Raw genomic sequence first — 14,120 nt, 5'->3', positions numbered from 1 at the left:
CCCAGATCCACACCAGACCCTTATCCGAGCACGCTACCCGGCCGGCCAGGAAAGGGGGTGGGGACGAGCGGGCGGCCCCCCCCCTCCTGAGCCGTACCAGGCCGCGTGCCCTCAACATGGGGGGGTGCCTTGGGGGAGGGGGGGCGTGCGGCCCCCCCACCCCAAAGCACCTTGTCCCCATGTTGATGAGGACAAGGGCCTCTTCCCGACAACCCTGGCCGTTGGTTGTCGGGGTCTGCGGGCGGGGGGCTTATCGGAATCCGGGAGCCCCCTTTAATAAGGGGGCCCCCGGATACCGGCCCCCCACCCTATGTGAATGAGTATGGGGTACAATGTACCCCTACCCATTCACCTGTGAAATAAAGTACAATAAAACACACAACACAGAGAAAAAGTATTTTATTGCACAGCCGGGGGTCTTCCGTCTTCGGGGGTCTTCTCGCCGGACTCCTCCGCTATGTGTGTGTAGCTCTTTTGCCAGCGGAGGAGTCCGGCTTTCTTCCTCCCCGCCGCCGGCCTCTTCTCCCGACTTCGGGGGTCTTGTCCCCCTCTTCGGTTCTTCTGCCGGGCCACCGCGCCTGGTCCGGTGGCCCGGTCTTCTGTCGCCGTCTTCCGTTCTTCTGTCGCCGCCTTCGGTTCTTCTGCCGGGCCACCGCGCCTTCTTATAGCTCTTTTACAGGCGGTGGCCCGGTCTTCCGTCGCCGCCGCCTTCCGTTCTTCTCCTTCTTCTTCTCCTGGAGATGTTGACTCGACGAGCTCTCCGGCCACAATGCCAGGGACGCGCTCCGCTGCCTCTTATATAGGGACAATGGGGCGGTGTCACATGGGTTGATCACATGGGTTGATGTCACATGGTAAGGGGGCGGGGTCACCATGTGACATCAACCCATGTGACCAACCCATGTGACATCAACCCATGTGACACCGCCCCATTGTCCCTATATAAGAGGCAGCGGAGCGCGTCCCTGGCATTGTGGCCGGAGAGCTCGTCGAGTCAACATCTCCAGGAGAAGAAGAAGGAGAAGAACGGAAGGCGGCGGCGGCGACGGAAGACCGGGCCACCGCCTGTAAAAGAGCTATAAGAAGGCGCGGTGGCCCGGCAGAAGAACCGAAGGCGGCGACAGAAGAACGGAAGACGGCGACAGAAGACCGGGCCACCGGACCAGGCGCGGTGGCCCGGCAGAAGAACCGAAGAGGGGGACAAGACCCCCGAAGTCGGGAGAAGAGGCCGGCGGCGGGGAGGAAGAAAGCCGGACTCCTCCGCTGGCAAAAGAGCTACACACACATAGCGGAGGAGTCCGGCGAGAAGACCCCCGAAGACGGAAGACCCCCGGCTGTGCAATAAAATGCTTTTTCTCTGTGTTGTGTGTTTTATTGTACTTTATTTCACAGGTGAATGGGTAGGGGTACATTGTACCCCATACTCATTCACATAGGGTGGGGGGCCGGTATCCGGGGGCCCCCTTATTAAAGGGGGCTCCCGGATTCCGATAAGCCCCCCGCCTGCAGACCCCGACAACCAACGGCCAGGGTTGTCGGGAAGAGGCCCTTGTCCTCATCAACATGGGGACAAGGTGCTTTGGGGTGGGGGGGGCCGCACGCCCCCCCTCCCCCAAGGCACCCCCCCATGTTGAGGGCACGCGGCCTGGTACGGCTCAGGAGGGGGGGGGCCGCCCGCTCGTCCCCACCCCCTTTCCTGGCCGGCCGGGTAGCGTGCTCGGATAAGGGTCTGGTGTGGATCTGGGGGGGACCCCCACGCCGTTTTTTCGGCGTAGGGGGTTCCCCTTGGAATCCATACCAGACCTAAGGGCCTGGTATGCTCTCGGAGGGGGAACCCAGGCCAATTTTTTTTCAGAAATTTGCCGTGGAGTTCCCTCTTGAGAGCTGATAATTCTGTCAAAGTCGCCTCCGTATAGACGGAGATCCGACTTGGAGGCGACCTCCATTGAAATCAATGGGTACCGGTCGCCTACAAGTCGGATAGAAGTAGTACAGGAACCTTTTTTGAAGTCGGAGCGACTTCAGTAGCGTGCATTAACACGGCTCTCATTCACTTACATTGCTTTTTAAATGTTGTCCGACCTGAGGCGACCTGAGGCGACTAGGGGCGACCTGAAGTCGGATCAGGAGTTGCCCCTGTGTGAATGGGCTCTTAGGAAAGGAAGGTTTTGTTTAGTTTAGGAGTCTTGTGCAGTGGTTATCAAACTGTGGCCCTTTGCTTGCCTCTATCCAGCCCTTGGAACACTATTCCTCCAACTGACACCAATGATGAGGCGCCATTCCTTCCACCGACACCATTAAAGTGGGGAGTAAACTCCCATCTCTGACTTACCTATTAGGTACTGTAAAGATCTCCTAAACTTGCGCCATTTAGGAGATATTTACTGTCATGCGTTCTGAAAGAACGGCCATCCGGGCTGTTCCTTCAGAGTCCTGTGCCGTAAACGCCGGCTTCCACGTGCATTTGTGTGTGAGCGACATTGTTAGTCCACGATCCCGGAAGGAAGACTGGGTTAAGATGGGAGTGCCTGCAACGGTCACAGTGCGGCACTGTAAGGCATCGTTTTTAAAGTTTAGCATAATGTGCTAGTACTGGCACATTATAACATTACCTTCAGGTTAGAAAAATAATAATAATAATAATAATAATAATAATAATAATAATAATAATAATACCACCATTTCAACAGGGCACCCTATCCTTCCACCATCAATGGGGCTCTCTCTTTCTCCAATGGATACTACCCACAGGGCACTATTCCTCCTGCTAAAACCAATGGTATTGGATTTTCTACTCACACTGACCAAAGTCCGGTCCTCCTAAAGCCTGAAGGAGGACAGTAAACTGGCCCTTTGTTTAAAAATTTTAGAGACCCCTGGTCTTGTGCATCACATAGTAACCGAATCTGGGACTTGTTTGGACTTTAAGGGGTGGTAGCAATTGCCTCAAACCATCATAATTTGTTGTTGTACTATGTTAAGCACCACTGGAAACATTGTTTGGAGTTTAACAGCTCCATTCACATCAGTGCATTTTTTCATGCCTTTTGCCCTTTGCAGAAATGCAGGACATTTTTTTTGTAACATGGGTTTCTATGGAACATGTTCACGGCAATGCATTTTCGTCTTTTCCAACGGGAAATGTCTGAAGACAGGCTGCTGGCAGAAAAAAAATAAAATAAAAAAAATCTGACCACTTGTACGCTCCATCGGACAATTGTCAGAATTTCCGTGGACAAACATTGGATGGCAGGTTTTCTAATTTTCTGAGCGTGCATACAGAAGTCCATCAGACAAAAGTCCAAAAAGTACAAACACCCATGCTCGGAAGCAAGGATGAGCCATAAGTGGTCGGTCTTGTAAACTAGCATTCGTAATAGAGAACTTTCGTGAAGCAGCAAATTATGAAATCTCGAAATGCAGCGCATTTTCTCTTCTTCGCTAATGGGATAATAATGAAGCTGCTTTGCTGGTGATACTGATGGAGTTATTGCAAACAAAAGGCTTTTTTTTTCTAGTGATATCAAGAATATTATGCTTTTTTTTTGGGCAAGTTACCACACCATTATCCCGTATTTTTTTAATATCAAAAAGATACAACTATGTTGGTGTCCCTTGTCAATTTTACATTGTATTTTTTTTCTTTTTATAATGTAACTGCCTACTCCCAAACTGTCATTTTTTTAAGTAAATCACATAGCCAAGTATTATTCTCCACAATTTTTTTTGTGTATTCAAAAAAGAAAAAAAACAAATAAAATTAGACATGCTACTATCTGCCAATAGAACTTAACCAAAAAGTGCATTCTATGCATCCAAAAACAACAAGTCACATCATCATTATTCAACCAAAAAAATAAAATAAAAGCCTCATGCATGTGTCCTGCTTCTTAATATAGGTCAACAATGCCAAGAGTTGGGGTCCGTCATCCAGAGAAAATTCCGAAAAACAAACATCTGAATTGTTCTCCTGGAGCTCCCACAGCAAAGGCATAAGACATAATTGGTCACAATAAAGCATCCCATTTTTGGTCGAAGAACTCCTCCTCCTGTTCCTGGACTGGACTTAGGTCAAAGCAATAACTCCAAGGCCAATAATAAACAACATGTTATCTCTTCCGATTATGCAACACGTCTGGTTGACAAACGACAGTGCGGAAACTAACTGAAAAGCACAAAATTAAAAGCGCAAACCGAAAAGCACAAAACTCAACTGCCTACTAACATGAAATGAGTAGAAGGAGCCCAAAGGGTGGCGCTAAAGATCTGAAAAAACATGTAGTACGTCAGTACACTTGTGTTTGTTGGCCGTCAATTACCGTTTGTATGCAAGACAAAATTCTGAGGTTTTGTTTGCAGAAAATACTATCGTGTGTACGAGCCTTAAGAGATGGCTTCTAATTAGAATTTTCAGGATGCAAGCTTCAGGTTTTCTTTTTGTCATTATCCAATACTGGATCCGAAAGCCTCTCCTCCGCCGATAAGTGATCTCGTAGCAAAGCTGCCACAGAGACCACTTTTATCTTGTAGCCGACCACCGGTCAAACATGGAGATACCAGGCTTAAGGCAGCTAGCTGCTGCCATAACAATAAAAGTCCTCAAAGTGAGGCTGTATATCGGCGGTTGGCGGTTCCTGCCCTTCAACTCCTCCCCTTACCGAAGCCCAATTTGTGAGCATTACTATTGTTGAGCTCATTTGCCACTATCCTGTGTCTAGTAAGTGTGCCCGTTAGGTGTGCGGATATCATTTACTTACTGAGGTTTTCCGAAAGCTGCCCCCACCATGCAGCCAGCTTCTGTCCCTGATCACCTGTGGATCAGTGCACTTAGCTGCTACACCACATGCACAGGAGTAGCTTAGAAAATGTTTACGGAGGTATAACTAAATCCATTTTTAAAACACAAATTATAGAATGGTTAAAACCCTAGCCATTTTTTTTTTTTGCCTTCCTCCATGTTCCATTGGGGCAGATCTCCGTTCACCTTCTAACAACAATGGCAATTAAGCCTAGATTCACATTGAAGCGATTTGGCACACAATTTGACATGTCAAATCGGTGGCTATTGCCGGCAATGGCACCGTGCAAATCAGTGCAGCACTGATTTTACGGCGCCGCACCATTTACCAAAAGTAGTTCCTGTTCGGGGGCGATTCGTATAGACATCTGTGCATGTACCCGCACAGAAGTCTGTCAAATCACACCTGAAGTTGGACTGCATTGCTGGTTCAAACCCACTCCAATGTGAACCTGGGCTCAATTATGATCTTTCTTCATATCCAGTTTCAATTTTTATATATGTGCTAGAGGTTTAACTTTTTTTTTGTTTTGAAGCCCAATTTTACATCTTATTGACCCCGCATGTTTCCATAAAGAGGATCTGTCATGCACCATTTCTATTACAAGGGCTGTTCACCTGTAAAAAAAAAATTTAAAGCGTCAACTATGGAGATTTTTAAGTACTGAAGTGTGGCACCATTACATGAGTATGTGCAATTTTCAAGCGTGACATGTAGGGTATCTATTTACTGGTGTAACATCATCTTTCACATTATACGACAAAACTGGGCTAACTTTACGGTTTTGTTATTTGTCTTTTTTCCCCTGCTCTAGATCTAGAGAGTGTGTGAATGAAATTTTTATATTATAATATATATATTTTTTATTTTTTCTTAATGGGGTTCCGGGTAATTTTCTAGAAAAAAAAATTATTATTTTTACATATAGAAGTGCCAGAATTGGCCTGGTATGGAAGTGGTTAAAGACTTGAAACCAAGCTATACACTGCACAGCATTATATCAATGCTGCCATCTACTGGAACCTACTGTGAATTACAATGTTTAAAGATTCCTCTAACGGTTTATAATGGGTGCTTCTATTAGAATGTTTTATTACTGGACCTTCATCATGAGTTACAGTACACTTGTTACAAGCGCTTCAAGAACGATTAGTATTATAAAAATTTTGTTAACATTTGCTTTGTTATAAATTGTGTATAGACACCTTTTACAGAACTGTTCATCAAGACATGTGAGAATGGTAACCTGCATATTGCAGCAGTCTGCTATGTTGATACTAATAAAAAGTATTTCAATTTACTTTATTTTTTTTGCATCTATTTATGAACTGATAGCAATATTATTTAACCTGCCAACATGAAATAATTAGAAGCCATATATGTAATGATATAGTGATGTACAACTGTTATACTGGGATCAGTATGCAAAGCTAAAAAAATAAAAATAAAAAAAAAAAAAAAAAAAAAAAAAAAGGGAAAAGGACTAACATATCATACTTACTTCCCACTGTGAAGCTCGTTTTGCGCAGTGTGGCCCCAAACCTCTTCTGGGGTCCCCCGGCCGCTCCTTCCCACATCAGATAACCCCCTCGGAGAAGCGCTCTCTCAGGTGGTTACCTTGTGGGCGCTCTCCCGAGTCCAGCATTTGGTGTCCATAGACGCTAAATGCAGGACTCGGCCCCGCCATTGGATTTGATTAACAGCAGTGGGAGCCAATGGCAGCTGAGAACCCCCTAGCAGAGAAACCCCGCCACTAAACTGATTAACGTAATTTATTAGGCAGCTCCGGGGGGTCTCCTCCGACTTGGGGGTCTTTTCCAACTTCTCTGCTCTCTCCGCCCTTTTCTCCCACTCTCCAGTTCTTCTCCCGCTCTCCGGTGTCTTCTGCTCCTTTGCCAGCATTGGCCCGGTCTTCTCCGTCGTCTTCCGATGTTGACACGACGCTCTCTCCCACTGCAAGTTTGTGTGAACGGTGCGCAACCACTTATATAGGCATGGTCACCAGGTGATGTCATCCTGTGACCCCGCCCCTTTTGATGTCACCGCCCGGGTCATGATGGGGCGGTGACGTCATATCATTTTTGTACATATTTTATTATATCTTTTCATGTGACAACACTGAAGAAATTACACTTTGCTGCAATGTAAAGTGTTACTCTACATAAAGATGGCCTAGGCCAGTGATGGTGAACCTTGGCACCCCAGATGTTTTGGAACTACATTTCCCATGATGCTCATGCACTCTGATGTGTAGTGGAGCATCATGGGAAATGTAGTCCCAAAACATCTGGGGTGCCAAGGTTCACCATCACTGGCCTAGGCTATAAGAAGATTTCCAAGGCCCTGAAACTGGGCTGCAATACAGTGGCCAAGACAAACAGGCCTCGCCATGGTCACCAAAGAAGTTGAGTGCACGTGCTCAGCATCATATCCAGAGGTTGTCTTTGGGAAATAGATATACGAGTGCCGCCAGCATTGCTGCAGAGGTTGAAGGGGGGGGTAGGTTGGGGCATCAGCGTGTCAGTGCTCAGACCATATGCTGCACACTGCATCAAAATGGTCTGATGGCTGTTATCCCAGAAGGAAGCCTCTTCTAAAGATGATGCACAAGAAAGCCTGCAAATAGTTTGCTGAAGACAAGCAGTCTAAGGATGTGTATTACTGGAACCATGTCCTGTGGTCTGATGAGACCGAGATAAACTTATTTACCTCCTTAATGACCAGGCCATTTTTTGTGATACGGCACTGCTTTGCTTTAACTGACAATTGCAGACTCAATACGCTGTGACACTGTACACAAATGTCCTTATATTCATTTCCCCCCACCTCTGGGTTTTTTTTTTTTTTTTTGCGCTGATAAAAAATAAAAAAAAATATTGCAATAAGCATATATTGTTTGGTTTGCGCAAACATATCGTCTACAAAAATCGGGGATAGATGTAATTTTTATTATTTTTCCTTTTTAACTACCAATGGCGCCGATTAACTATTTTTAGCAGGACTGCGACATTGCGGCAGGCAGATCGGATACTTGACACTTTCTTGGGACCACTGACATTTATACAGCGATCAGTGCTATAAAAATGCACCGATTACTGTATAAATGACACTGGCAGGGAATGGGTTAACTGTGTCGAGAGGGAGAGAGAGGGGGAGAGAGGGGGAGAGAGAGAGAGAGATTCCTGATCACTAGGAACAGGTGAGCTCTCTACTCCCATGTCAGAGCGGGGACCTGGTTTGTTTACATTTCTGCCTCTCTGAGAAGTGATCTCGGGGGGGGGGGGGGGGCAGACTTCACGGCTGCGCCTCCCACTCAGCATCTCTCTAAAACAAACCACCATACCAGTACAGCGATTCGCGCAATAGACCCACCCTGCCACCGGAGGCAGCTGGTCGGCAAGTGGTTAAACTGACCTCATTTACAGACCGGAGTTCATTTCTTTGATCGAAAAGAACACAAAGATACAGTATTTCTCTTCATCTTCACAACGTTGCGATAAAAAAAAAAAAAAAAAAATCCAGGCAACCTGCCAAGTTTTGTCAGCTGTCAGAAGTGAGCAAAGGACTATATTCTTGTTACATAGAATCAGATCTTGAGAGTTGAATCGCGATACTTTAAAGATTAATCGTGCAGCTCTAGGCAGTAGCTTTATTGAATTCCCCCCCAGTGTATTATAAAAAAAATAAAAAGAAAAACAAAACAACACACACACCCCACTATCATCATGTAGATGACGTTCACTTTAACTCCTCCTTGACCTCCAGAAAGTTTTACCGCCCTCGTGACCAGACCAGTTTTTGCTGTTCAGCACTGCACTAACTTAACTGGCAATTGCACAGTCACAAAACACTGTACCGAAATATTTTTTTTTTTTTTCACATAAAGCTCTCTTTGGGTGGGAATTGATCACCACTGGATTTTCTATTATATAAACGAAAAAAGACTTAAAAAAAAATAAAATAAAAAAAATGTATTTTTTCTCCTTTCAATTAAAGTGGTTTTAAAGGCAGAAGTTTTTTTTTTTTAAATCTTAATGCATTCTATACATTAAGATAAAAAAAAAAAAAACCTGCGTGCAGCAGCCCGCCCCCCCCCCCCCCCAAATACTGCCCGATCTCGAGGCAGCAATGTTGCACGAGAGTCTCGGGTTGCCTGGGACTCTCCTTCGCCATTGGCTCCCACTGCTGTCAAAGTCAGTGAGCTAATGAGGAGGGGGGGGCTGCTTGCTGTGGGGGCAGGAGGGAGGGGCCAGGAGCCCTGGTGAGGGTCCCAAGAAGAGGAGGATCTGGACTGCTGTGTTCAAAACCACTGCACAGAGCAGGTATGTAGAACACGTTTCTTATTTTTAAACCAACAAGACTTTAACATCACTTTATCCAATAAAAAAAAAAAAAAAAAAAAAAAAACACACAACACACCTTTCAAAGATTTAGGCCAAAATGTATTCTGCTACATGCATTTAGTAAAAATCCCAATACGTATACATTTATATGAATTGGATTCTGTGTGAAAGTTAAATGCAGCTATAGATGCTATATTGTAACGGTGATCAGCAACCTACAGTGTCACTGTGATGGGATGGTGGGCAATCTGGTGCTAACAGACACTGGCTTGGAGGGTCACCAACCGATACTGACGTCACTAATGACACCAATACAGTGAGAATACTGTACACTGACACTGGCTGGGAAGGGGTTAACATCAGGGGCAATCAAGGTTTTAACTGTGTGCTGCTTTTATTTTACGATCTGGCTGTTCCCTATACACAGAGCTCTGTGTTTTTTGTAGATACAGAACTGTGTGTGTGATTGAACAAATGGCTGAAATCAGCTGCCAAGCTTGTGCTGTGTCCAATTGCAGCACAGATTGACAGAGGGCGTGTGCATGCGTGTCCCAAACCCAAAAGCAAGCCAGTGACTTACAAGTACGTTGTCCGGCCTGCCTGTGCCACCAACCTGCAGTAAATCTACTGTGGGCAGACAGCAAGTTTATAAAATGATCGTAAACTCCATTTCTTTTTTTTAACCTCTTGAAGCCAGGCGCACACAAATATGCGGCTGCTCGGCGGGTGGGCCTTGGCGCTGAGTGGTCACATATTTGCATGCATTAGTGCAAATACAGATGTGCCCAGAGCACGCTCTCCCGTTCCTTGCTTGCAATCGGGAACATGTGCTCAAGGCAGCTAACAGAAAGCTCCTGGTCATTGCTTGCAATCTGGAGCTTTCTGATCATGTGACCGCCAATCTCTGTAGTCACATGATCATAAACCCTGTCATCCTGAACCCCCTTAGGGTCTTTTCACACAGGGCTGTCCATTTTCACAGACTCCACTTGCTCAATAGGGATCAATCCGTTGATCCCCACAGATGCCTGTGGATGATGGGTCCATCCCAGCCCACGGTGGAGAGACGGACCTGTCAGATCTCCGCTCTCCTTTATGGGGAAATCGAAAGAAAATGGATCCGCCTGTCCGTTTTCATGATAGACAGAGGGAAAAATTGAGTTTGCATCCAGCTGGATTTAGCGGATCAGATGTCAGCGGACATGTCACCGCTGACGTGTGTCACTCCATAGAGCTACATGGAGCGTCCATTCAGGTCCGACCGAAAAACTGACAGGAGGACATGAACAGTCCACATGTGTGAAAGAGCCCTAAAGGGACCCCAAGAGACTAAATAACAAGCAGGTATGTATAAACCTGCTTGTTATTTAGTCCCTTTAGGGCTCTTTCACACATGTGGACTGTTCATGTCCTCCTGTCAGTTTTTCGGTCGGACCTGAATGGACGCTCCATGTAGCTCTATGGAGTGACACACATCAGCGCTGACATGTCCGCCGACATCCGATCCGCTAAATCCAGCTGGATAGAAACCCTGTTTTCCCTATTTCTATTGGATCCAATGTCTTCTGATGGGCAATGGTTTTGCACAGCGTGGCCCTGCGGCTCCTCGTCTGGTCCCCTCGCCAGCGATCCAGGCTCCTCCTCTTCTGACTCCCTCCGCCAGCGATCCAGGCTCCTCCTCTTCTGGTCCCCCCGCCAGCGATCCAGGCTCCTCCTCTTCTCAGTGTACTAGTATGTGAAGCCGCTTCCTATGGTGGCTCATGCTGGATCCCAAGCCGCACTGCCCATCTCCATAGACACAGACAGCGTGGTCTCATCCCCTCATGGAATTTGACTGACAGTAGCGGGAGCCAATGAAAAGGAGAGGGAGTGACTACAAATGTGCGCTGGATGCAGTAAGGGCCGAAGCAAGTAAAGGGGGGGAAGACACCTAAACATGGTTTACCTCAATGCAAGGAATGTATGAAGGTAAGAAAACGTCCAGTCTTTCTAGGCATTATAAACACCCCCCCCCCCCCCCCCAAGGAACTCTGCATAATGACAGCTGCCTATTACCTCCAGGTCTCCGCCTATTGGACAGAACTCAGTCATGTGACAGAATAGTGCGCCTCCAGCGTGCAGGGCTGCTCCTTGCACAGAGTGTGGTTGAGCTCACAGACAAGTGGAAAATCTTACCCTGAGCCCGCACGGCGCTCCCCCCGTCCTCAGGAGAGCCCTCCGGCCCAGCACAGACACCAGCGCCGCCATCCCTCCGCTACTCAGTGTAGAGGTGATACAAAGGCACACAACTTTATTCACACAAACGTTCTCGCGTAGAACTTTGGTCGGGCTCGTTGACAGCGCTCCAGATCTGTCACGTGACGAGGTGCCCGGTTTATGATTGACGGAGAGCGACGGAACGCCTAGCTGTGTTCAGGGTGTGATTCTATTGGCTGATTCCCCACACGTGTGTGTGTGTGTGTGTGTGTGTGTAAGTGTAACCAATCGCGGTGCTCGCACTGCTCTTGAGAAACAGCATTGATTCTGCCACAAGAAACAATGCATAGGAGGGCAGAGCCCAGGCTATCATCATACATAAATGTCTGAATCACACAAACATATTCATCATTGCTGACTAATTTAAAGTTTATTAATCACCTTCTTTGAGCTTCATTTATTTTGGGTTACACGTATGCCACATTTTCAGTGGTTCCCAGTAAGGATGAGCTCAGGCGTGTTCACATGCTCCACGTGCAGAGCCCGCCAGGAAGCCGGTGCAGCACTGCGCTAATCACAGGCAGTGAGACATTTCCCGATCTCTGCAGCCGCGCATAGGGGCAATGTCTCACTGCCTGTGATTAACGCAGCGCCACGCCTCCTTCCTGGCGGGCTCAGCATGTGGAGCATGTGAACACGCCGGTGTTCTGCCTAATACAGTCCGCCCATCAAATGCTGTCCGCTCCGTACTGCGCATGCGCAGTACGGAGCAGCCGAAGCTTCGGAAAAACTCAGAAGTTGAACGGCGCCTGCGCCGTGAGTGGAGGAGGTAGCCCCACTATCCAAGCGGACATAGGGTAGTGAATTTTAGAGGGCCCCTCGCGGGCGAGCTTCGCTCGCCACGCTTCGGGCTCGGCCTCGCTCCGCTCGGCTCTTTTTTATTCTAACTCTATGTCCACTTGGATAGTGGGGATAGAACCTGGACTCACGGCGCAGGCGCCGTTCGTCCTCGGCAATTTTCGGAATGTGTGTTCCTGTGTACTGCGCATGCGCAGTACGCAGGGGACAGCATCTGATGGAGGACACTATTTTACAAGACACCGGAGCTCATCCTCAGTCACCAGTAAGGATGAGCTCAGGTGTACTCCATGTGCCTGCGCCCGCCAGGAAGCTGACACTCCGCAGCGCTAATCACAGACAGGCATCTGTGCAGCCGCGGATGAGGAAATGTCTCACTACCTGTGATTAGCGCTGTGGAGTGTCAGCTTCCTAGCAGGCGCGGGCACGTGGAGTTGCAAACATGCCTGAGCTCCTCTTTAGTCACCAGAACAAAAGGGATATTTTCCAACAGGGACACTAGTTCTATGACAACCAGGGTATCCCTTACATTAGGGGGATTTCCTTTCACTTCCTGTTTTGGCTATGGGACAGGAAGTGAAGGGACATCTCCCCTATGGGACACAGATGGCAAAAAAAAGTGTTTAGGTATGACCTCATAATGTGGTTTTGGTAAATTTAAAGGAAAAAATCAAAACCACAAAATTGCATTTCTAAATCATGTGCATGTGCGTTTTTAATGCGTTTTTGATATGTTTTTAATGCGTTTACAGATGCATCCCAGATGCTGTTTTTCTTCTTTTTCCCTGTTTTTTTTTCCCAGGGCTGGTTCCCGCCATAAAAACTCACTCCAGATCTGTTCCAGATGCGTTTTTGCATGCACGTTTTAACATGTTTTTAGCATGTTCCGATGCCTTTCCAGATGCTTTTTTTTCCCACTGTACTGGGGTCTGGTGCATGTGTTCACTAAGGTTCTCTAACAAACCTCTGAGGGCTTCACAGAACAGCTGTATTTATACTGAGATTAAATTACACACAGGTGGATTCTCTATATAGGTGACTTCTGAAGGCAATTGGTTCCAATAGATTTTAGTTGGGGTGTCAGAGTAAAGGGGGGCTGAATACAAATGCACACCACACTTTTCACATATTTATTTAATTGTAAACATAATATAAGAACCATTTATTTGCTAAAATATAAATAATATTTTTTACATTTTTTTTTTAAAACACTTGTATTGCTGCTACATGGAATACATGCCCTTGTGACAGCAACAGGCAGTGTCAGGTACTCTTTATGGAGATCTGGGGTGATGGCAGAATTAGGTGACTGTGCTCTAACCATCATTTGGCTATAGTGCGCTTGGCAAGTGGTCAATTCATAGAATGTAATGGAAGCTTTTACGTAGTTACATTGGTGTGGCTTGGACCAATGTAACTGTCTATACCATACCTGGCTGATGCCCCTGGAAGGAGGTCACTGACTGGGCAGGCTACTATTCAGGGAGAGCTTAGAAGCTTCGCATGTACAACTCAGTCTTCCTGGTGTTCACACATACAAAAGCCAATCAAATGTTACTGCTTATCAGATTTTATATTTGTATAGAGCAGAATTAAAACTCAAACTTTTCTTTCTTCTCTTCTCTCTCTTTTCTCTATCTCTTTTATCTCTCTTCTCTCTCTTTTCTCTCTCTCCCTCAATTATCTCTCTCTCTCTTCTCCCCCCTCTCTTTTCTCAATCCTCTGTCTATTCTCTCTCTTCTCTCTATTTTCTCTATCTCTTCTATCTCTCTTCTATCTCTTTTCTCTATCTCTCTTCTCTCTCTCTCTCTCTCTCCCCCCCACTCAATTCTCTCTCTCTCCCTCTCTCTTTTTCTCAATCCTCTCTCTTCTCTCCATCCTCTCCTCTGTCTATTCTCTCTCTTCTCTCTATCTCTTCTGTCTC

The 14,120-nt window shown here is 46.7% G+C and overlaps 1 protein-coding gene across 1 annotated transcript in view; it reads right to left on the bottom strand.

The window, feature by feature from the left end:
- Positions 1–11,512, bottom strand: part of DECR1 (2,4-dienoyl-CoA reductase 1) — an 81,764-nt gene extending 70,252 nt beyond the window's left edge. The window contains exon 1 of the mRNA XM_077492996.1: positions 11,318–11,512. Within this exon, the coding sequence (XP_077349122.1) occupies positions 11,318–11,389 (72 nt within the window). The 5' untranslated portion in view covers positions 11,390–11,512. The remainder of the gene's footprint in view (positions 1–11,317) is intronic.
- Positions 11,513–14,120: the final 2,608 nt, after the last annotated feature.

Source organism: Lithobates pipiens, unplaced genomic scaffold (assembly GCF_037356315.1).
Source record: "Lithobates pipiens isolate NorthernLeopardFrog02 unplaced genomic scaffold, aLitPip1_a1.2 Scaffold_19, whole genome shotgun sequence".
Classification (NCBI taxonomy): Eukaryota; Metazoa; Chordata; class Amphibia; order Anura; family Ranidae; genus Lithobates; species Lithobates pipiens.
Note: the sequence above shows the minus strand (reverse complement) of the source record. Positions and strands in the feature narration are given on the sequence as shown.